The following is a 25,626-nucleotide window of genomic DNA, read 5'->3' on the forward strand; positions in this document are numbered from 1 at the left end:
CTTTCGACGGGCCCGTGAAGCCAAGGACCTTAGTTTACCTTTACCCCATCTTGGCCTTACTTAGGATGTGATGCGGTGACCACTTCGGACCAAAAGTCTGGTTTGGTTGATACGCGATATCACACTCAAGCGAGATTCTTTTGAGAATAATATTGGAAAGCGAGCAGTTGCTTAACCCGGTATTATCCGAAGAAGGATCCATAACCTTGGGAACTTTTAGAACCCGTTTGGCAGGTGAACCTTAGAACTTATCTTGGGGCTTTTTCCTAAACTCCATGCTGGTGATGAACTTTGAGCCTTGTATTATTTGACCATGTTTGTGTTTGTTGCATTCATGCATGACATGCATTCATTCCCATCATTTCAACCTTTTTCCAAGGAACTTAAAGTGAGGATTGCAAATATTGCAGGAAACATGGATTTTGGACGGAGAAGTGTGAAAAAGTACAATCTCATCAATCCAAAGATAGATGAACTAAAGAAACTGGTTTCTTCGATCGCAGATCCTATTGGTTTCAGAGACAGATATGGGGCACTTATATCTTTATTGACACTTAGGATGGAAGAAGGGTTATTGCAGACATTAGTACAGTTCTATGATCTAGTCTATCACTGTTTCACATTCCCAGACTATCAACTCATGCCTACATTGGAAGAGTATGCCCAGTTGCTTCACATCCCAGTTGCTGATACAGTACCTTTCTCTGGTTCAGAAAAGTTACCCGAGCACAGTTCTCTTGCAAAAGTGTTGTACATGAAGAAGTCAGAATTCAAGAATAACTTCACCACCAAAGGAGGACTTCCAGGTTTCACTGCCAAGTTCTTAATGGGGAAGGTTTCTTATTTTGCCAGTCAAGGTTGTAATATTATTGTGGAGCATCTGTTCGCCTTGTTGATCTACGGTTTGTTACTATTTCCTAATATTGAAGGTTTTGTGGATTCATATGCTATACGCATCTTCCTAAGTGGTAATCCTGTTCCAACTTTGCTCGGAGACACCTATCATTCCATCCATTACCGTACTTTGAAAGGAGGAGCAACCATAGTCTGTTGTATACCGTTACTCTACAAATGGTTTGTCTCTCGTCTTCCTAAGTCAGCTACTTTTTGGGATCGCAAGTCAGGACTTCAGTGGTCACAGAGGATTATGTCTCTTACCCAGTCAGATATTGCATGGTATAGTAGAGTTTTAGACGATGTGAAGATCATTGATAGTTGTGCGGAGTTCCCCAATGTGCCCCTCATGGGCACAAAGGGAATCATTTCTTATAATCCAGTACTTGCTAGGAGACAACTCGGTTACCCTATGAAGGACAAGCCTCCTAACATTCTTTTAGAAGGTATTTTCTTGAGGGATAACGAGGAGGACCCTACCATGAAAGAGAGAGTAGTAAGAGCTTGGCATCGTGTTTGTCGCAAAGGGAGACTTGAATTGGGTAAGAAAGATTGTACCTCCTATGAGCCGTACCTCCAGTGGATCAGAGCCTGAGCTATACAGTTGAAAATGCCATACCCACATCATGATCCTATCAAACCCGCTCCGTTGAAGACCCCCTACCTTCTGCTAGATGACAAAGAAGAACTCCAAGCCACCTTGGAGAGGGTCGAGAAAGAGAGAGACGCTTGGAAGGATAAGGCCCAGGTGCTCGAAATGGAAAATGAAGAACTTCAGAGACAGTTAAAGGAGCAGAGTGGAGAAGATCGTGCAGGTAAACGTCCAAGGGTGCAAAAGGATTTATTTTCCTCAGGCACAACAGATTACTCCCAGATTCCACAGTCCTCAGGTGCATGGAAAGGTCTTGTAGACAGTTTGGTGAAGGAGAAAGCTTTTATGCAGAAGGCCTATGAAGAAAGAATTGAGAGACTTGAAGGACAACTCCTACTTGTTTATGCTCGTCCTGATGACACATGTCCTTAAATGGTTTTCTTGGTTGTATTTTGGGTTGATAACTTTGTATATTTTGATAAAAATGCTTAAAATGAAAAATTTTGTTTTGTTATAAAAAATGTTTGCAATTCTATCTTTTCCTTCACTTAGAGTTCCTTGGAAAATCATTCATTTTGCATATCCATGCATCACGTGCATACAGGTTGTCTGTCTTGGTCCAGTCTTCTAACAGTTGCTTCCCGCCAGCAGATCCATTTCAAGCTGACGCATAATTACAACATAAGAGCCAACTACAAAAGAAGAATGGAGATAACAGATAACGAGAACCGAGAATTGAAAGCTCAGGTTGACCGCCTTTCTGCTATGGTCGAGACATTGATAGCAAACCAAGCAGCCCAAGCTGCTCAACTTCAAACAGCACAAGCTCAGGTTGCCGAAGCACAAGATGCACAGATCCAGGCGCAAGCACAGGCAGTAGAGATGCGCAACCAAATGTTAACCTCCCGTCTACAAGCAGGGGAAGCCCAAGCTAGGGCTCAAGTTCATAATTCAGGACACACTTCGGCACAGAATCAACCTCAAATTCAGAATCAGACAACAGCAGCACCCGTCACTACAGTCATCGCTTCAGAAATCAACGCTGTCCCAGTCACTTCTATTACCATCACAGCATCCCGTCCTTGGGAAATACCCAGAGATCTTAATCAAGATAGATATCAACAAGAGTTCGTTCCACCAAATGCTCCTGTCCTCACTAATGTGCCTCCCGTTGTTCACTATACTCCTCACCTAGGAGAACCTGTCTATCACGGCCCTACCCCAAGTGAGGATCCTGGTCTCAATGATAGAATGGATGAATTCCAGGATCAGTTTGCGGAATTACAAAAAGAGATAAAAGCTCTTCGTGGGAAAGAACTGTTTGGCAGAGATGTAAATGATATGTGTTTGGTTCCAGACGTAAGGATGCCAGCAAAATTTAAACTACCAGAATTTGAAAAGTACAAAGGAAGTTCTTGTCCACAGACCCATTTGGTTATGTACGTGCGAAAGATGTCAATGTACACCAACGACCAAAGGATGCTCATTCATTGTTTTCAAGACAGCCTTACCGGTGCAGCTTTATGCTGGTATATGGGATTAGACAGTTCTCAGATCAAGACTTTCAACGATTTAGGCGAGGCCTTTATCAAACATTACAAATACAACCTTGATAATGTGCCAGACCGAGATCAGTTGAGGTCCATGCAACAAAGAGAAAAGGAGACATTCCGTGAATACGCGCAAAGGTGGCGCGAAATTGCAGCACAGGTTGTTCCACCTATGGAAGAAAAGGAGATGACGAAAGTGTTCTTAAAGACTCTTGATACTTTTTATTACGAGAGGATGATTGCAAGCGCTCCTACAGACTTTACTGACATGGTAAACATGGGAGTCCGTTTAGAGGAAGCAGTTCGAGAAGGGCGTCTAGTTAGAGAAGGAAGTTCATCTTCAAGCGGGGCAAAGAGGTACGGCGGTTTTATGAAAAAGAAGGAACAAGAAACTAATGTTGTGTCCTATAATCATCCAAGAAGGATCAATTATCCTTACCATTCCCAACACCAACATATAGCAGCCGTGACTTCAGTAATCACTTCCGCTCCAGTTCAAGTCCAATACCCTCAGCAGCGTACCAACCGCTTCCAACAGAATACTCAGTATCAGCAACAGCATCAACCTCAACAACATCAACATCAGTTACAACAACGTCCACCACAGCAACAAAGAAGAACCAATTTTGATCCAATTCCGATGTCATATGCAGAATTGTATCCAGCTTTGATCACTAAAAACCTTGTGCAACCACGACCACGACCTCCTGTACCAGAAGTGCTACCTTGGTGGTACAAGCCAGAGGTATCTTGTCCCTTTCATCAGAATGCTCCAGGTCATGACTTAGACAACTGTTTTGCTTTAAAGTTGGAAGTACAGAAGTTGACAAGAGCAGGTATCCTGACCTTCAAGAGCATGGGTCCCAATGTGAAGGACAATCCAATGCCAAGTCATGGTCCTTCATCAGTGAACAATATAGAAGTTTGTCTCAATGAACAACGTGTTACGAAGATAGAGGAGATTCGGCAGTCTTTGGTTGAAATTCATTCTGTTTTATGTGCTCATGGTCTATTCCAACATGACCACCAGATCTGTGGTACATGTTCAGTCAATTCAAGAGGTTGTAGAAAGATTCAAGATGATTTGCAAGGCGTCCTTGATCAGGGTTTGATTCTGATTTCTAGACAAGTGAGTTCTCCAGAATCACAAGAACAAGAGGTGAATGTCATCATTCCTTGCTTCAACATTCCAGAGAAAGTAGAGATAGCTTATCATCCGAGGGAGCCAGTGGTGATTTGCCCTCCGGGCCCAATGCCTTACACTTCAGATAAAGCGGTCCCCTACCGCTATGCAGCAACTATTATTGAGAACGGTAAAGAGGTCGAGATTAAAACCTTAGCCTCAGTTACCAATATCGCAGCAAATAGCCGAATGACGCGCAGTGGCCGCGTGTTCGCTCCGCCGGTTATCCCAAGTAGAAATGTTGAGAAATATCCAGTAGTCGTGGTACCAGTGACAAGAGAAGCAGAAGGGCAAACAAGCAATTCAACCCTTGATAAAGAAACAGATGAATTACTTAGAATTATCAAGCTCAGTGACTACAAAGTGGTAGATCAGTTGCTACAGACACCGTCAAAAATCTCGATCCTGTCCTTATTATTGAATTCAACTGTCCACAGAGAAGCACTACTGAAGGTGCTTGATCAAGCCTTTGTAGAACAGGATATAACAGCAGAGCAGTTCAACAATGTTGTAGGCAACATCACTTCGTGCAATGGCTTAGGCTTTTGTGATGAAGAACTGCCAGAAGAAGGAAAGAATCACAACTTCGCTCTCCATATCTCAGCCAATTGTCAAGGGGATTCTTTGTCTAATATCCTAATTGACACCGGTTCATCTCTGAATGTCATGCCCAAGTCTACCTTGGTGAAGCTAAAGTACAAAGGGGGGCAAATGCGGCACAGTGGAATTATTGTGAAAGCGTTCGATGGATCAAGAAAATCAGTCATTGGAGAAGTTGATTTGCCTATTGGTATTGGACCACATGTATTCCAGATCACTTTCCAGGTTATGGATATAGTGCCAGCTTATAGCTGTCTGCTCGGACGCCCATGGATTCATGAGGCGGGTGCCATTACATCCACGTTACACCAGAAGTTAAAATTTTTCAAGAATGGGCAAATAGTGACGGTTAATGGGGAGCAGGCTATGCTGATTAGCCACCTTTCATCGTTTAGTGTGATAGAAGCAGACGAAACGGCTGTTCAAACTCCATTTCAGGCCCTGACCATCGATGATTACAAGAAAAGTGAAGGTTCAATCGCGTCATTCAAAGACGCCCAGCAGATTGTCAAGACAGGTCCTACAGAAATGTGGGGCAAGGTGATAGAGTTGCCAGAAAACGTTAACCATGCAGGATTAGGCTTTGTTGATGGAAAACAAGTGCAGACTTCAGTGGTGCGACCTTTCAAAGATATCTTTCACAGCGGTGGGTTTATCAACATGGTAGCAGTTGAGGAGGATACTTTTGAGGGAAAGACAGAAGACGAAGGCCCCAGATTTGTGACACCAGGAGTAGTTATGAAGAACTGGACCGCTGTTGACATCCCACATTGTGTCCACATATCAAAGTAATTAAGCTTTTCAGTTTTCAAAAATCTTCCGCTTTAGCCCAACGCGCGAAGCATTAATTTTGTAAAATGGGCACTTTTGTCAAAAACGTACTATCCATGAAAAAGATCTTTTGTGTTCCTATACACTTGTGTCCTTTTATCTTTTCAGCTTTTTCGGAAAATGGTAACACAAAAAACAACCTTAAAAAGAACACATTTTTTGCATGTCATGGTCAGTCCTCTAAAAACAATTGTTTGTACAGGTTACTTAAACCCGTTGAACACAATGACATCATGCCCTCTCCCAACTTTGAACATTCTGTATTCGAAGCTGAAGAGGAAGAGTGGGATGAGATTCCAGAAGAGGTCGCCCGCCAGCTTGAAAATGAAGAAGACACTATTCAGCCATACAAGGAGCCTTTGGAAACAGTCAACTTGGGTTCGGAAGAAAATGTGAAAGAAGTCAAAATTGGAGCATTGTTATCCCCACAGGTCAAGGAGCAATTGATCAGCCTGTTGAAAGAGTATGTAGATGTGTTTGCTTGGTCTTATCAAGATATGCCTGGTCTCGGCACTGACATCGTAGAGCACAAGCTACCTTTGAAGCCAGAATGTCCACCGGTCAAACAGAAATTAAGAAGAACACATCCAGATATGGCCGTCAAAATTAAAGAAGAAGTTCTGAAGCAAATAGATGCTGGTTTTCTTGCCACTTCAGTGTATCCAGAGTGGATAGCAAATATTGTGCCAGTTCCTAAGAAGGACGGGAAGGTACGAATGTGTGTCGACTATCGTGACTTAAATAGAGCAAGCCCAAAGGATGATTTCCCCCTGCCTCACATTGACATGTTGGTAGACAATACAGCAAAGTTTGACATATTCTCCTTCATGGACGGATTCTCCGGGTATAACCAGATCAAAATGGCTCCCGAAGACATGGAAAAAACTACATTCATAACACCATGGGGAACATTCTGTTATCAAGTGATGCCGTTTGGGTTGAAGAACGCAGGTGCTACTTACCAGCGAGCCATGACAACGCTCTTTCACGACATGATGCACAAAGAGATTGAGGTTTATGTGGATGACATGATCGCGAAGTCTCGTTCAGAAGAAGGTCACTTAGTAGATCTATTGAAGCTGTTTCAACGATTGAGGAAGTTCCGTCTTCGCCTCAATCCGAACAAATGCACATTTGGCGTCAGGTCAGGTAAACTCTTGGGCTTCATTGTCAGCCAAAAAGGCATTGAAGTTGATCCAGATAAAGTAAAAGCTATCCAAGAGATGCCCGCACCAAAAACAGAAAGGCAAGTGAGAGGTTTTCTAGGACGATTGAATTACATATCCCGGTTTATTTCTCACATGACTGCCACTTGTGAACCTATCTTCAAATTGCTGAGAAAGAGTCAGAATTGTGTTTGGACAGAGGATTGTCAGAAAGCATTTGACAGTATCAAAGAGTACCTCATGGAGCCTCCTATCTTGTTACCACCTGTTGCTGGAAGACCGTTGGTTATGTATTTGACAGTGCTTGAGAATTCTATGGGCTGTATTCTGGGTCAACAAGACGAAACTGGAAAGAAAGAGCATGCCATTTACTACTTAAGCAAGAAATTTACTGACTGTGAATCACAATACTCCTTACTCGAGAAGACATGTTGTGCATTGGCTTGGGCTGCTAAGAGATTGAGGCAGTATATGTTAAGTCACACCACTTGGTTGATATCCAAAATGGATCCAATCAAGTACATTTTTGAGAAGCCTGCACTCACTGGTAAGATTGCCAGATGGCAGATGCTGTTATCAGAATACGACATTGAGTATCATACCCAGAAAGCTATCAAGAGCAGTGTGTTGGCTGAGTACCTTGCTCACCAACCCGTTGAAGATCACGATGATAATGAGGATGAATTTCCTGATGAAGATGTCATGTTCCTAAAATCCAGAGATTGTAAAGAGCCACTTCCTGAAGAAGGACCTGAACCAGATTCTCAATGGGGTTTAGTATTTGATGGAGCTTCCAACGTTTATGGACATGGAGTAGGTGCAGTCATTATCACTCCAGAAGGTTCTCATATTCCTTTCACGGCAAGAATTTGCTTTGAATGTACAAACAACATTGCTGAATATGAAGCCTGTATCATGGGTCTTGAAGAAGCCATTGACCTCCGCATCAAAAATCTTACTGTTTATGGTGACTCAGCGTTAGTTATCAATCAGATCAAAGGAGAATGGGAAACACGCCACCCTGGCTTGATCCCATACAAAGACTATGCAAGAAGATTGTTGACTTTCTTCACCAAGGTTGAATTGCATCACATTCCTCGGGATGAGAATCATATGGCGGATGCTCTAGCTACGTTGTCTTCAATGTATCAAGTGGGTTTTCCTAAACGAAGTACCCAGAATTGTGATCAAGCGACTTGATAGACCAGCACATGTGTTTACAGCTGAGGCCAGTTTTGATGATAAACCATGGTACCACGATATCAAGCATTTACTTCAGACTCAGGAGTATCCTCTTGGAGCAACAGAAAAAGATAAAAAGACTTTGAGAAGATTGTCAGGCAGTTTCTTCCTTAATCAGAATGTGCTCTATAAGAGGAATTATGACATGGTCTTACTCAGATGTGTTGACAAAAAGGAAGCAGAAATGTTGATGAAAGAAGTTCACGAAGGGTCCTTTGGTACTCATGCAAACGGCCACTCTATGTCAAGAAAGATGTTGAGAGCTGGTTACTACTGGTTGACCATGGAATCAGATTGCTACAAATTTGTAAAGAAGTGTCACAAATGTCAGATCTACGCTGATAAGGTTCATGTACCACCAACCTTTTTGAATGTGATTTCTGCTCCTTGGCCATTCTCAATGTGGGGCATTGACATGATCGGTATGATTGAACCCAAAGCTTCCAACGGACATCGTTTCATTCTCGTGGCAATTGATTACTTCACCAAATGGGTGGAAGCAGCTTCGTATGCAAAGGTGACAAAGCAAGTGGTGGTCAGATTCATCAAAAATAATCTCATTTGCCGATATGGCATTACAAACAAGATCATCACTGACAATGGCTCCAATCTGAACAACAAAATGATGGATGAATTATGTGAAAGTTTCAGGATCGAGCATCACAACTCTTCTCCTTACCGTCCCAAGATGAATGGGGCAGTTGAAGCTGCAAATAAGAATATCAAGAAGATCATTCAAAAGATGGTTGTTACCTACAAAGATTGGCATGAAATGCTGCCTTTTGCACTACACGGATATAGAACATCAGTCCGTACTTCAACTGGGGCAACCCCATTTTCACTTGTATACGGTATGGAAGCTGTGTTACCGATAGAGGTTGAAATTCCATCAATGAGAATACTAATGGAAACTCAGTTGTCAGAGGCTGAATGGTGTCAAAGCAGATACGATCAGTTGAATTTGATTGAAGAAAAAAGAATGACTGCCTTGTGCCATGGACAGTTATATCAAAAGAGAATGAAGCAGGCATTTGATAGGAAGGTTAAGCCGAGAGAATTCAAAGAGGGTGACCTTGTGCTCAAGAAGATGATACTATTTCACAATGATTCTAGGGGCAAGTGGACTCCTAACTATGAAGGACCCTATGTTGTCAAGAAAGCCTTCTCAGGCGGTGCTTTAATTCTTACAAACATGGATGGTGAAGAGCTTCCACGCCCCGTGAATACAGATGCAGTCAAGAAATACTTCGCCTAAAAAATGAAAAGAACAGCTCGCTAAGTTGAAAACCCGAAAGGGCGGCTTAGGCAAAAATGAGCGTCTCGGTGGACTGAAAACCTGAAAGGGCGGTCCAAGCAGAAATTAGAGACATAAAAAAACAAAGAGAATATTATCCCGGTAGATTGAAAACCCGAAAGGGCAATCTAGGCAAAAGTTAGGGATTTCAGGCAAGTAATTGCATAACAGAGATAAGATCATTGAAGTATCAGAATATTTTCAACAGTTCTCCAACTTTCTCAAGGCTGCAATACAGGTCAAAAGTGGAAGAGAGAATGATGTCATTGTAGTTCAACGTACCCTTTTTCCACGAAATTACCATTTTCCAATTTGTAAAGATCTATGGAATCACGCTGTTGGCTGATTACCATCCTATCAAATCAATTTGAGCCTTTCTATATTTCTTGGCACTCTTAATTTTCATTTCAATTTACGAAAGTTCTTTTACTTTGACAGATATGTTTTGAAACAAAAGTTTTGAATTAAAAACAGTTTTTGAAAAATATAAAGATTATTTATTTTGATTTGTGGACATCAATAAAAGGATTGAGACATGTGGTCCCAGTAATTCTGAAATCATGTGATTCCAACTAGACATGTTCATATTACTATCCTTATATGTATATGATGAAAAAATCTCCACAGGTGTCTTGGCAGTAATATTTCTCCAGCAGAGGTTGTGATTCTGGACATCCCCAACTATGCTTCCTAGTTTTCCTCAAGAGATCATGCAAGAAATATTTCAAGAAGTTTATTCCCTTCACTTGCGGCATGAAGACTCCCCAGTTAATTGATCATGAAGACTCCCCAGTTTAATTGATCATGAAGACTCCCCGGTTAATGGATCATGAAGACTTTGATCCAGGTTTTAAGTTACAGATTTGGCCTATGGGATTACTACAGGTATTTCCCCAGTAATTTATTAAGGCGGGATCAGCAATGTCCCCAGCAGAGGATGAGAAGGAAGATTTGATTTCCCTGAGCAGGAGTAATACAGAGGTCTCCATCCCTCAGCGAGTGAAGAAAGTTGATATTCAGAAACTACAGGGAATCTCCTGTTGTTCTCTGTCCATTCAATAGAAGGATATGTCTCCGCCTCAGTAATGTTTTGTAGTAAAAGAAGAGTGTGTTATGCATTTTAAGCAAATTCAAGAATTGCAGGATTTCTCCTAAATTCTCATTTATATTCAAAGGTCAGACATCACTGTTCCCCGACAGAGTCTCCTAGAGGAAAGATCTCGTAACCAGATATCAGACACCATAATCCCCTGCAGAGTCTTCAGATACAGAAAGTCTCCATGAGAATTAAAGCAAAAAAAAATCAAGGATGGATTTCCCCTATATTCTTATTCCCTGGAAAGATGCCACCTATCCCCAGCGAACTTTATCCCCAGCAGAGTCTTCCAGAAGAATGATCCCTTCTGCATTATCAGCAAATTCAAGAATTGCAGGACTTCTCTTACAATATCATCTTATTTCCAGAGGATAACACCTTGTATCCCCAGCGGAGTCCTCAGAAAGGTCCAATCCTCATATACCTCATGAATTCAAAAACCACAGGGAATCTCCTGTATTTTTGAAGTAGAAAGCATCTCCATTCTTCTACGGAATCCTCAGCAGAGACAGACTTTTAAAGAAACCTGGATATGGTGCTCTTGTACCAATTCCCCAGCAAGTCTTTGTACTACTCCCTAGCGAGTCTCAGTGCAAATCTCCAGCAAGTCCTTATGCAGCTGTTAACATTTTTAGTTATTCCTAGTTTTGTCTGTCCATCATGCATTCATTACTAAATATTCATGCATATCTATGACATATCATGCTTGCATTCATATGCACCTTGTTTCCTTGTTTATATTGTGGGTTGAGTCAATCTCTCCATATAGAGTATCCTCATAAGCAGCAAAATACCTTTTATTGGTCATGTTCCCCACAGAGATCTATGCCTCGTGGAAGATGGTTGTTTCAGTTGTAAATCCTGATGAGTTCATTCCTCTTCAGTTGAAGTCTTGTTTGACCGTTTCATTCTAGTTCTATCCTAGTTTGAACCTCGTATCTCCAGATAAAGCTCAGAAATTGCCAGTAAAAGAAGGCAACAATATAGTCTTTGTGACTCTCATTCAGTAAAACAGACATGACAGATATTGTGTCCAAGTCCTTTATACCTTCATCTTTGATTTGGTACCCGTTACAAACTTGAGTTACCTACATCCATGAGTGGTAACCTTTGTTATCCCTCGGATAAATTAATTACTATCTCCATCTATGAGTTGATAACATCCTCACAGAAAGTTCCATGGTTCTACCTGCAACTTTGAGCTGGTAGCGTGCTTTCGTCTTTGAGTTTAGCACAGATTCCTTTTGATTCCACCTTCGTCTTTGAGTTGGTGAAGTACCTGCAACTTTGAGCTGGTAATATGCATTCATCTTTGAGTTCGCACATTTTCCTGTGATTCCATCTTCGTCTTTGAGTTGATGGAGTACCTTCATCTATGAGTAGGGTATGTTTGATCCTTGTTGAACTGATAGTGTGCTTTCATCTTTGAGTCTGCACAGATAACTTCTGATTCCATCTTCGTCTTTGAGTTGAAGGAGTACCTTCATCTATGAGTTAGGTACATTTTGTCCTTCCACCGTCATCTTTGAGTCGGTAATGATAAACATCTCCAGGAGAATATGTTCTAAATTCTTCTAAACACCTTTGTCAATGAATCGGTGGTTGCCTTCAACTTTGAGTCGGCATTTCTCTGTCTACCTCATCAATGAGTTGGTAGTGTGCATTCAAGTGTAAGTCTGCACAATGATCCTTAGATCTGATTCTTCATCTACACCATCATCAATGAGTTGGAATTTGATTTCCCTAGCAGTGTTATTATCAATCTTTTGAAGCTTGCCTTCAACTTTGAGTTGGCATGTCCTGTTTACCTCATCAATGAGTGGGTAGTGAGCTGTCAACCATGAGTTAACGCAGTTCGATTCTTATTATGCCCTTGTTATACCTTCATCCTTGAGTTGGTATTCATCTTTTCTGTTACCTCCATCTTTGAGTTGGTAATGTACTGTCACATCAGTACTCTTGTTATATTGATCTTTTCCCACTTTCATCTATGAGATAGTGATGTATCGTCAACATTGAGTCGATATCTCTTTTCCTCCTATTTTCCATCTATGAATAGGTAGTGAATCTTCCCCAGCTGAGTATTCTCAGTGTTTACCTTCATGCATTGAGTCGGTGTATGTCCTTCCCCAGTAGAGTTTGCACTCCTGTGTCTCTGTGTCTGTCTGTCTTTTGCATCATGCATACATGCATTTGCGGTCAAATTTTGTGGCGTTTGTCATATTTAATTACCTTACGCCATTCGATAGCCTCCGGCTATCTGGCCTAAGTTAATTAAATAGGGGCATCTGTCGCACCCTAAAATTTGACTTTGGCTTTGTTGACCACATCTTGATTAATCTCGTTGTCTCGTATTCATCTCAATTTCTTAAACTTCGCGTGACAACTGGTTTGATTAGGTTTTGTGTGTTTTCGTTGCTTACCGTGTTGTATTTCGTTGTTTTAGCAAAACCTGGCCGATATTGTTGCCTCGTATTTATCTCGCTTATCTCTTTTTTGCGTGGCATCGCTTCGATTAGGTTTTGTGCGTTTTTATCTATTTAATTGTTTGTTTGTCGGTATTTTGACTGTATTTCGAATATATTAGAGTTTTCGTATTGTCCGATTATTTATGATTGTGTTTGTCAGCGTTTTCGTGATGTCGTGTTGATTTTATTATTGCCTAGGGTTGTTTATTTAATTACGTGTTGTGCCGTGTGATTTAATCGAGTCTGTTTGAGTCGTGTTGTTGATTTTACTGGTTTACCGGTTTACTGGTTTATTGGTTTTATCAATTTGTCTATTTTGCTGTGCAAATTGTCATCATTTTTATCGCGTTCGTGTCGCTCGATTTTATCGTATTTTAATCGTGTGCCGTTTAATATTATTTGTGCTTAATATTAATTGTGTTTAATTGTTAATTAGTTTATTTAATTAGGATTAATATTATATTAGTTTATTATTATTATTATTATATAATATATAAATTATATTATTAATTTATGTTAGATATTTTTTTAGATTTCCTATTGTTTAAGTAATCTAAATATATATTATTAATTTATGTTAGATATTTTTTAGGTTTCCTATTGTTTAAGTAATCTAAATATATATTATTAATTTATGTTAGATATTTTTTAGGTTTCCTATTGTTTAAGTAATCTAAATATATATATATAGATGTTGTTAGTAAGAAAAAAGGAGGAGGTGGATCAGTAAGGGAAAAAACGTGTGGTGAGAGAAACAGAGAATTGAAAAGAAATATTTTTCCAAAAGCATTACCGTATTTCACTTGTTCTTCATTTTCGGTAACCCAAAATCGTCCCGATTATTCACCGAAACACAAAACCGATTTCATATCTTTGAAGTTCGTTGAGTCCAGGTCACAAATATCCAAGGTTCATTTCATTCCGGCGTCGTTTCACCGATCAAAAGCGACGTTGAAGTCAGGTACTCACGAAGGCAGCCAGCACTGCGTCGGTGACGGTTTCCAGCTTTCGGTCGATCATTTGGACGATCAGAAGTTCATCCTCTTCACACAAGGTAATATTCTTCACTTATCTCTGAAATCGGCAAAGTTCCGGCTTGCCGACATGTGTTTTAAATATTATTTTATCTAAATATATATATAGACAAATAAATATATATATATATATATATATATATATATATATATATATATATATATATCTAAATATATATATATATATATATATATATATATATATATATATATATATATATATATATATATATATTATTTTTGTCTATTATATATTATTTGTCTAAATGTACATATATATTATTTTTGTCTACTATATATTTATTGTCTAAAAATAAATATATATATATATATATATATATATATATATATATATATATATATATATATATATTACTTTTGTTTACTAAATATTGTTTATCTTTTATTATTATTTTGCATATATGTTTATTTAAATGTTAGTTAAATTAATTATTTGTTTAAATGTTTATTTTAATTAAATGTTTATTTATATCAAATGTTTATTTCGTCTAAAGTAAATGTTTATATTGTTTTTTTATATTTGTTTATGTTGTTACTAACCGTTTCGTTTCAGTTTCAGCTCGATTAACTCCACTAACTATTCGTAATACTAATTATTCATAGCTAACTGTGTTGTAATAATTTACTTTCTCGCATTTTTTATTTTCTGTATTGTGTGTTTAATCGTATTGTTCACGTTTTATGTTAAAAAATCAAAAAATCCAAAAAGAGAAACCCGATGCGATTCCAACGGTCGCCGTTTAAGAAACCCTTTTCACACACTCATAAGCTTACTCTTGGGCTTTCCTGTAATGAGCCCATTTATTTATTTCTTTAGGGTCTAGGCTCGTTCAAATCTAAAATCAACAAAACAGACTTTCCCCTTTTCTTTTGGGAGAACTACGTGGATTCTGATTTCTCCATTGCGCCTTGGAGATACGTAGGCATGAAGTCTACGACTTTATCGAGTCCAAAAACAATAAAATCAAGTTCTTTTCTCATCTCCCCAATCAAACGATCAAAGCGAAAAAAGCAAAGCATTCACATAAACATAAGCAAAAAGGTTCCTGTGGAGTACCACAGATGTAGAGGGTGCTAATACCTTCCCTTTGCATAACCAACCCCCGAACCCGTAACTCTAAAGGGATTTATCGTTATTTTTCCCTTCCTCTTTTTGGATAAAATAAAAGACGGTGGCGACTCTTGCATTTAAAATATTTTTCAAACGGGTTAAGTTCAATCAATACTTAATCTCGTGAAAAATCCCGCCGCGACACACACCATCAGAACAGTGGGGGACCACTTCAACAACACTTAGTCAGAGGAGCTTTCATCTTCATCAGCTTCAGATCCAGAACTGCCACTAGATTCATCTTGAGATTCAGACCTCTCACTAGAGGTTTGGGCTTTTGTTTCCTTGGCCTGTCCAACATTATCTCTATCACCTTGCTCTAAGCTTTCAATCAGAGCCTCCAAAGCTTATTTCCTGGCTCTAGCTACCCTTATCCTAGTCTCCAACTCCTTACAAGTTTCTTCCAGCTCAGAAATAAGACCACCTTTTGAGGTTGTCTTCTTCACAGCAGATGTCATGACATTGTCATTGACATGACTGCCTTCAAATAATTTGTAATGAATTGACAAAGGAGGTTTCTTTCTACTAGGAAGATCATTTGTGCTCAGAATTCCAGGTTGCTGGCTCAGGATGATCCCACAAATCATTGAGGGAAAAGTTATGGGCAACTTCACTGCATTTGTAGAAGCATGTTTGACAATTTGTTCAAGCATGAATCTACCATAATCAAAATTCAGCTCGGTTCCAATAGCAAATATGAACCTTCCAAGAGCATTTGAGATTGTAGAGATGTGATTGGTTGGTACCTAGTTTGCTGACCCTATCTTGTGCAAGATAGCATATTTCACAGTTAGCTTTCCAACAGGGAGATGCTTCTTGCTAGGCCACTCCTTGACCTGTCTAGCAATTATTTCCCTACAGACCTTATCGTCTGTGGCTTCTAGTTCACAAGCACCTTCTTTTCCTCTTCCTAGAAACTTATTAATCACAGTTGGAGAAAAATTGACACACTTCCCTCTTACAAACACCTTACAAAACTCTTTGCTGTTTTTATCAGCAACGTCCTCAGGGATGTTCACCATAAATTCTTTAACCAGACCTTCATAACATTGAGCTAACCCAGAAAAAAAATTCATTAATCCAGCAGTTTTAATAAGGTCCATGACCTCTTTAACCTCCACAACATCCTTGCCCAGTTCTCTTTCCACAACCACTCTTCTTTGGATTACAAATTTCCACTTTGCTGCTCCATCTTCAAGATGGAAGGAAATATTATCCAAGTGTACAACAACAACTTTTGCAGGGGATTTCCTAACAGTTGTCCTCTTGATAGGAGAGATGTCAGGGACATCTTCTTCAACATCTTCATCTGAGTCAAAACTTTCTCTTACTTTTCTCTTCTTCACCTCCACTTTGCTCCAAGACTTTGAGGGGCCTACAATAGTAGCCTTCTTAGTAGTTTTGGCTGTCATCATCTCAGCCACAGACCTACCCTTTCTGGTCTTCATCCTCTTAGCCACACTGGGCTTCAAGTGATGAAGCAAGCTATCATCTTCTTCATCCGAACTATCAACTTCTAGGTCAATCACCTTCTTTGTAGAATCATGCTTCTTAGACTGTGAGGCATTGGCAGTAGGTGATGCCACAGATTTCTTACTAGATAAAGTTTTCCCTAAAGAGCATAATCCTTCAGCAGCTATATCTTTTTCAGACCTAGAGGAATCATCCTCCTTCTCATTGTGAGATCCAACCTCAGGAGAGGGGTCCCTTCTTGATAGAGGAGTAGAAACTCCTTTTACAGAGTGTCCCTCATTGAGGATTCTCGTGACAAGGTTCCTTATGACACGATCAGTGTGATGCATGTCATCCTTAGAACTAGGAGTATAGGTATAGCTAGAGGGGATATTGGAACTGTTACCTTGAGTATGGCATGCAGTTGAGGATGAACCAGGAGCATCGCCTGGGATGACAGACAGGGGAATCACGTCCAAAATGTCTTCATTAAGAAATTCCATAGAGGGCGTTCTAGCTTTGTGCGCAGGTTTGGTATTTTTAGAACCAGATGGTGAAGGATGTTGTGACATCTTGTTGTTCTTGTGGAAAGGTTTATGTTTCCCTAGCAGAGAAGGTTGATGAAGTTGAGGGAATGTGGAAATGTTTGAGTAGAGGTTGCGTGTGAAAAGGATATAGATGGAAGTTCCAATATTAGGTGATGATTTACCATAAATGGGGCACTTTCTTTTAAGTGGGAAGACAATATTTTTATTACCTTTTCCACTCCAAATTAATTGCTATAAATTCTCATAGATACAAATCCCTAATTTCTCTCTTAAACATTCAAATTGATTAGCATCCAAAGCCTTTGTAAATATATCAGCTAACTGCATTTCAGTAGTAACATGCTCCAGGGCTATGATTTTCTCTTCCACTAGTTCTCTAATAAAATGATGACGAATATCAATGTGTTTTGTCCTGCTGTGCTGAATAGGATTCTTAGAAATATTTATAGCATTTAGGTTATCACAGTACAATGTCATGACATCTTGCGTGACATTGTATTCAGTCAGTATCTATTTCATCCAAACCAATTGAGAACAACTACTTCCAGCTGCTATGTATTCAGCTTCAGCAGTGGACAAAGACACACAATTTTGTTTCTTACTAAACCATGATATTAAGTTGTTCCCCAAGAAGAAACATCCTCCTGATGTGCTTTTCCTATCATCATCACTTCCAGCCCAGTCAGCATCACAATATCCAGTCAGCATAGATCCAGATCCATGAGTGTACAACATCCCATAGTCACTGGTGCCATTGACATATTTCAGTATCCTTTTTACTTGGTTTATGTGACTGACTTTTGGTTCAGCTTGATATCTAGCACAAACACCTACAACAAAAGCAATGTCAGGTCTGCTTGTTGTGAGATATAACAGACTTCTTATCATGCTTCTGTAGAGACTTTGATCTACACTAACACCATTTTCATCTTTGGAGACTTTCAACAGAGTAGGAGCATGTGTCCTTTTATGACTTGCATTCTCCATGCCAAACTTCTTAACAATGTTTTTGGCATATTTGCTTTGAGATAGAAAGATGGAATCTTCCATCTGCTTGACTTGTAGCCCATGAAAATAGGTCAGCTCTCCAACAAGGCTCATTTCAAATTCAGATTGTATTTGTTTAACAAAATGTTCGACCATCTGATCTGACATCCCACCTGTAGCGGGGTATTCATTACCATTAGAGATATTGACTAAATCTAAGGTAAACCATACAAGTCGAGTCGCCACCGCACTTCTATTTATCCAAAGGAATGGTTAGAAAGCGAACAAAAATCTAAAAGTTTTATCGAATCAAAAACTAGTAAAAATGTTAGAGATCTGGGTAAGGGGGTTGGTTATGCAATGGGAAGGTTTTAAGCACCCAAAACATCCTAGGTACTCCTAGGGAGCCCTTTTCATAAGTGTTGTTCTAGCCTAAAGAGTGTAGGTATATCTAAGTACTATTTACTAAAAGGACGGTTAAAAGAAAATGACTCGCAAGGATGTCGCATCCACTGCCTACGTATCTCATCTGAGTATGAGAATCAGAGTCTTCGTAGCTCGGCTACCTATGGGTTAAAGAGAAGTGTGTTCGGTAAGACGTCGCGTCTTATGCCTACGTATCTCATCTAAAATGAGAATCAGAGCAAAACGTAGTTCGGCTAACTACGGGAACAAGGGTCTCGATTGCAACTAGGGCAAGAGAAAGGGAAGGTCTCGATCGCAACGAGGGCGAGAGAAAAGAATCGCAGCAAGGGCGAAAGCAAACAAGGATTAGTTGTTAGTCGTTAGTCAAACTCGGCAAGACATCGCATCTCGTGCCTACGTATCTCATCTAAACATGAGAATCAGAGTTGTCGTAGTTCGGCTAACTAGGGGTTAAGGATTGCCATTTGAACATGGACTTACAAAATAGGACACCAACTGTGTCAAAGGAGGGTGGGCAGTGTGTTCAATGTCCTAGCAGTAGGTGTCGCAGCTCGTTGAATCGAGTCTTAGGCAGTTACCTCTTTGCAATAGAACAGACTGACATGCCACAAGATCGGAGACGCACGGAAGGTCTAAAAATGGGGAAGCTCCGCTCTAGAGTTGTCATGCAATATGGACCTATGTGTTAGGATTTACAAAGGGTAACATCTACCTAATGTTAGCATGCAAAGAATAGGGGAATTCTACCTATGTTATCATACAAAGGGTTCTACCTAATGGGTGCTACCTAAACGGAACAAGAGTCGACAGATGGAGCGCGGAGAGGAGTTACAGATAAGGGTAGATGGCGATGCCGGAGGCAATCGACTTACAAGTAGATGGCGATGCCTGAGGAAATCGACTTACAAGAGGATGGATGAATGCGTGCTGCTTCTGTTAAGTTTTGAAAATGATTACTCGACGTTGGATCGAGCTTTTGATCTTATTTTGAAATGGTTATCGGATGTTCGTTTTAATTCTTGTATTAACATGTGAATAAAGAAATAAAGAAATAAATATTATACACTTTATGGGAGAGGGGTACATTTGTCATGAATGGGCATTGTTCATGGCAAACAAACAATAAGAATATATGCCTCATACATCATACAAGTAGGCAACAGTTATCAATCAGATCGGATAAATAAACAGTATATAATCAAACCAAAGAATTAAATAATGGAGCATTTAAACAATGCATGGAAGTATGAACATGTTAAATAATCAAGCAATAGAAAGCATGAATGAGAGAAACAAGTATAAAAGATAACAGATGAATCAAACAGATGAAAATATACACACGAAGGGTCCACTGAATAATTTAATCAGGAAATGAGGTAAGGACCAAATAAAATCAAGGTAAAAGTCCTATAATACATGGCATATGAGATGAACAAGGGAGGATCAAAAGATCTCTTCAATTGCCATAAGCAATCCCTAAGTCAAACATCGATCATAAAGAAATCAACTGAAAATTCAAGTCAACTTAAAATATAACAAATAAATAGAAAATTAATCAAGAAAATTATGAAAAATTAAACTAAATAAGGTGGGGTCAGGACATCATCATCCCCCAAAAATATTTTAAAAATAATGAAAATTGGTACATAAATTAATTAAAATAAAACCGAGGTCAAACCAAAAGTCAATTAATGAGACTAGGTTAGAAATAAATCAAGAATAAATAGTAAATTAATCAAGAAAATTATGAAAAATTAAACTAAATAAGGTGGGATCAGGACATCGTCATCTCCCAAAAATATTTTTAAAATAACGAAAATTGGTACATAAATTAATTAAAATAAAACTGAGGTCAAACCAAAAGTCAATTAATGAGACTAGGTTAGAAATAAATCAAGAATAAATAGCAAATTAATCCAAAAAATTATGAAAAATTAAAATAAATAAGGTGGGTTGAGGACATCATCATCCCCAAAAAAGATTTTAAAAATAATGAAAATTGGCACATGAATTAATTAAAACAAAACATAGGTCAAACCAAAAGTCAATTAATAAGACTAGGTCAAAAATAAATCCAAAATAAATTGAAAATGTGAAATAAAATTCCAAGAAAAGGTCAGATTGACCATGAGACAGTGGTCAACCTTCATCCCAAAAATCAAATGCTAAAAATAATTTTAAGTCATAAAAATAAAATCAATAAAAACAAGTGTGTTAAAATGGACCATTTAGAATAAATAATTAAAATAAAATATTAATATTAAAAAAATACGAAAATAAAAATTATATAAAATTAAATAAAACGTTAAGAAAAGTGAAAAATATTTTTGGGTAATTTTATGGACGAAGAAAATATTTTAAATAAGAAAATGAAATATGAAAATGGAAGGATTAATGGTGATGAACATGGTAAGCAAGCGTAGGTATATCAAAATATGGCCATGGAAGAGATGATTATCTAATGGAAAATAGAAATGGAATGGAAGAGGAATGGAATCTGATATGTTATGAAGCTTTGCCTCCTTGCCACGAAATTCCAATGCTCCTTCAGGGTTAGGGTTTCAGCTTCTTAAATAGGGTGGATTAGGTGTTCTCATGGGCTTTTTAATAAGTGATTTATCCATAAGAATAAAAGTGTGAAGAGAGGTGTAAAATGTTGTTATTTTGGGTCAAACTTAAGTGAATGGATGTCCAATGCATGGCCAAAAGAGGTAAAAAACGTGACTGGTTTGCAGCATGCTTAGAAAATCTGATTGGGCCAGCCAGGCCCAAAATCTGCCTAGAAAATCAAGTCATGGTGCCCACTTTAAATGAATGTATCTCTCAAACCATGGATCCAAATGATATGATTCCAAAAGTATGTGAAAGAGGACATGGAAAGGTACAATTGTTGTGAAGAAAGTATTTTCAAATAATGCCTTGAAGTGCAAGAAAACTGGCCCAGAAGTCTTGACAAATTTTGAAGATTTTGGACTTAGAAATTTTTCTAAGTGTCCTAAAAAAATGTCTCACTTTGACTAAGCATAACTTTCTCAATTCTAATCCAAATGGAGCAAACATTATATCTCTAGAAATATTGGAACAAGAGGAATAAATTTCGTGTTGGAGAAATTTTCAAATGGAGCTTTTATCTTGATGCAAAATGGGCTTAAAGTGAGTGCCACGATCATGAAAACTTGCCCTAAATGGAAAGTCAACCATTTCCAAATTAAGTAACTTTTCCAATTCCTGATTAAATGATGAATCCATGATCCAACCTTGATCAAATTTCACATGTAGGATCCCCTAGGCATGTATTTTGAGATTCCACTCTCAAAATGTTAGAAGTTGACTTTTCTGGCCCCATAGTTGACTTTTCCCAAACTATCTGATTCCCGATTCCATTGATCAATTGAAGCACTTCTAGCTCAAATAAAGAGCTGATTTTTTGTATGTAGACCTTTGTGGACATATGGAGGGCCATGGAAAAGAGTTTCACCCAAAGAATCAGAAATAAACTGATTTTATACCAAACCCTAGTTTTAGGGCAAAATGATCAGGAACTGATTGCCAATGGATCTTTCTGAGATAATTGTGAATCTTCCTAGGCCAAGATGCCTCTCTAATCATGACATGGATGAGATCCTCTACTTCCAATAAAACATTGCCTGTTGCAGGTAGCCATGAAACCCTAATTTCTGATTAAATCCAGATGAACACTCTGATAGTTTTGAATCCTTCACTGATGAATTGAGGACCATAATAAGATACTTGGACCCCTCTGAGACCCTTCAGACTTGTATACTTAGAAAATTAAGTCCAATTCTAAATCTTGCTTTGTGTGGGCTCCTTCTGTTAAGGAGTGATCGATCAAAACCTGATCTCCATGTCACTAATGTAGTACGCAATGAGTATGACCTAATATGATGCTAATGAAGTGTAAAACATAATCCCATGCTTCCAGGAAAAATGAAGGGTAAATTTTGGGGTATTACACCACCAAACACAATATCATCCACATATATTTGAGCCACCATGAGTTTTCCTCCTTCATTCTTCACAAATAAGGTCTTGTCAATTCCTCCCTTCCTGTATCCATTGTTAATGAGAAACACTGTGAGTCTATCATACCAAGCCCTATGAGCTTGTTTCAAACCATAGAGGGCTTTCCTCAACTTATACACATGCTTTGGAAGATTTGGATCTGTAAACCCTTTAGGTTGTTCAACATATACTTCCTCATTTAAGTAATCATTCAAGAAGGCACTTTTTACATCCATTTGGAACAGTTTAAACTTAAGAATACATGCCACTCCAAGCAATAGTCTAATGGACTCAAGGCGAGCTACATGGAAAAATGTTTCATCAAAATTAACTCCTTCAACTTGAGTGTATCCTTGTGCTACTAATCTTGCTTTATTTTTAGTAACCACCCCTTGTTCATCAGATTTATTCTTGTAAACCCACTTTGTTCCAATAACATCTATTCCTTCAGGTCTTGGAACCAGTTCCCATACTTCATTTCTCTTGAATTGGTCTAACTCTTCCTGCATGGCATTGATCCATAATTCATCAGTCAAGGCTTCCTTGACATTCCTAGGCTCAATCTTGGACACAAAAAAACCATGTGAGATTACTTCCCTTGATCTAGTTGTGACCCCTTTATTTGGGTCTCCTATAATGAGATCTTTAGGATGAACCTTCTGAATTCTGATAGAGGGTCCCTTATTAATTTTGTCAGCTTCAGGTTCAACTTGAGTGAGTTTACTCTCATTAATTTTGTCTGGGAAATCAGCTGGGGTATCATTTTGAGATGTCTCAACATCGTCTGTGACATCAGTCTATTGATCATCAACCACAACATTGATAGATTCCATCATTACTTTTGTTTTGGAATTAAAGACTCTGAATGCTCTGCTATTTGTTGAGTAGCTAAGAAATATTCCTTCATCACTCTTGGGATCCATCTTCCTTCTTTGTTCACGATCAGTCAAGATATAACATTTGCTACCAAACACATGGAAGTATTTGACAGTAGGTCTTCTTCCTTTCCAAACTTCATATAAAGTAGTAGGAATCCCTTTCTTCAAGGTTACTCTCTTGTGAACATAGCAGGCTGTGTTCATAGCTTCAACCCAAAAGTGGTAGGGAAATTTCTTAGCATGAATCATAGCTCTGGCAGATTCTTGGAGAGTTCTGTTTTTTCTTTCTACCACACCATTTTGCTGAGGGGTAAGGGAGATGAGAACTCATGACTAATTCCTTCAGATGCATAAAATCCAGCAAATTTGCTGTTCTCAAATTCTTTCCCATGATCACTTCTGATTCCTATAACCTGACTTTCTTTTTCTCTTTGAAGTCTTAGGCAAAGATCTTTGAATACCTCGAATACATCAGATTTTTCCCTTATAAAATTGACCCAGGTGTATCTGGAGAAGTCATCCACCACCACATAAGCATACTTTTTCCCACCAAGACTTTCCACCTGCATAGGTCCCATCAAGTCCATGTGGAGAAGTTCCAGCACTCTGGAAGTGGTGTCATGTATGAGCTTCTGATGTGACATCTTTGTCTGTTTTCCAATCTGACACTCCCCACAAACTTTTCCTTCATCAATATTTAAATTTGGGATTCCTCTGACAGCTTCAACATATATAATCCTCTTCATTCCTTTAAGGTGCAGATGGCCCAATTTTTTATGCCATATCTTCACTTCTTCTTCTTTTGCTAGACTACACATTGATGAGTAACCAGTTTCTTGAGAACTCCACATATAGCAGTTGTCCTTAGACCTGACTCCTCTAATGATTACTTTATTTTCTTTATTAGTAATCAGGAATTCAGTTTTTGTGAAGTTTACATTTAGACCTTGGTCACATAGTTGACTGATGTTGATTAGGTTTGCAGTCAGTCCTTTAACAAGTAGGACATTGTCAAGGTTAGGGACTCCAGGGCAGTTTAGCTTTCCAATCCCCTTGATTTCACCCTTTGCTTCATCACCAAAGGTTACATAGCTGGTGGCATGAGGATGAAGATCAATTAGCAGGTTTTTGCTTCCAGTCATGTGTCTGGAGCATCCACTGTCAAAGTACCAGTCTTCTTTGGCTGAAACTCTGAAGGAAGTGTGAGCTATCAGGTTAGTAACACCAGTCCTAGGAACCCATTATTTTTTGTTGACATGGATGTGATGTGTGGGTCTAGGTTGATGATGAGAATGACTAGGATAGACATACAACTAATAGCAGAATGGTTTTATGTGGCCAAATTTTCCACAGTAATGACATCTCCATCTTTGGTGTTTTCCTTTATGTTGTCCTCCCTTATGATGTTGTGACACATGATGTGACATCTTTGGTTTGCTATCAGTGTGACTACACTCAGGTTTGGATTCATTGAACCCAAGGCCAGACTTGTCTCCGACCATTTTTCCAGTCTGAAGAATTTTGTCTAGGGTGTCAGATCCATTGTTTAGCATTCTGACATACTTTGTCATCTCATCCAGTTCGGAGTTCAAGAACACTGCTTTAGTCTTCAACTTAGAGATGGTTTCTAAGTGTTATGTCTTCTCATTTTCCAGTTGAGTTATCACTTTCTTCTGACTTTCCACTTGTTAACACACTTCTTCACTTCTGTTACACAACTTTCTGTAGGTAGTGGCTAACTCATCAAAGGTTACTTCATCATCACTTAAGTCTTCATCAGAACCCTATCTTCCAGTTAAGGCATTCACAAGATTTGCAGACTCTCCTTCTGTTTCACTTTCATCAGACCAAGTAGCAGCAAGACTCTTCTTCTATTTCTTGAGGTAGGTCCCACATTCAGCTCTAATGTGTCCATACCCATCACATTCATGGCACTGAACTCCTTTTCCTTCTTTGGACTTTTCATCAGATCTTGTTCTTCTTCCAGCATTATTGGACCTACTAATGTCAGATGAGATGTTCTTGACATTAGACTTAGACCTTACATCCATCTTTTTCAGAAGTTTTTTGAACTATCTTCCCAGTAATGCTACATCATTTGCGAGATCTTCATCAGTATCTTGACCACTTTCTTCCTCTTCCTCTTCAGTGTTTGACATGAAGGTTATGCTTTTGACTTTCTTTTCAGATCCATCACACATTCCCAACTCAAATGTTTGGAGGGATCCAA

The 25,626-nt window shown here is 38.8% G+C and overlaps 1 protein-coding gene across 1 annotated transcript; it reads left to right on the top strand.

The window, feature by feature from the left end:
• The first annotated feature begins 3,130 nt into the window (after positions 1-3,130).
• On the top strand, positions 3,131-15,513 carry LOC127131779 (uncharacterized). Its single transcript, XM_051060688.1, has 2 exons — positions 3,131-5,551; positions 15,418-15,513. Exons 1-2 carry the CDS (start codon positions 3,131-3,133, stop codon positions 15,511-15,513), a joined length of 2,517 nt encoding a protein of 838 aa, XP_050916645.1.
• The last annotated feature ends 10,113 nt before the right edge of the window (positions 15,514-25,626 follow it).

The sequence above is a fragment of the Lathyrus oleraceus genome, chromosome 3, assembly GCF_024323335.1.
Source record: "Lathyrus oleraceus cultivar Zhongwan6 chromosome 3, CAAS_Psat_ZW6_1.0, whole genome shotgun sequence".
NCBI classification, from domain to species: domain Eukaryota; kingdom Viridiplantae; phylum Streptophyta; class Magnoliopsida; order Fabales; family Fabaceae; genus Lathyrus; species Lathyrus oleraceus.

Excerpts from the sequence above, each read along its gene's own strand:
- LOC127131779 (XM_051060688.1), top strand. The coding sequence starts at position 3,131 with ATGCAACAAAGAGAAAAGGAGACATTCCGTGAATACGCGCAAAGGTGG. Across the intron at positions 5,552-15,417 it reads CCAGATTTGTGACACCAGGA|AGCCTCCAAAGCTTATTTCC; the intron begins GTAGTTATGAAG and ends GCTTTCAATCAG.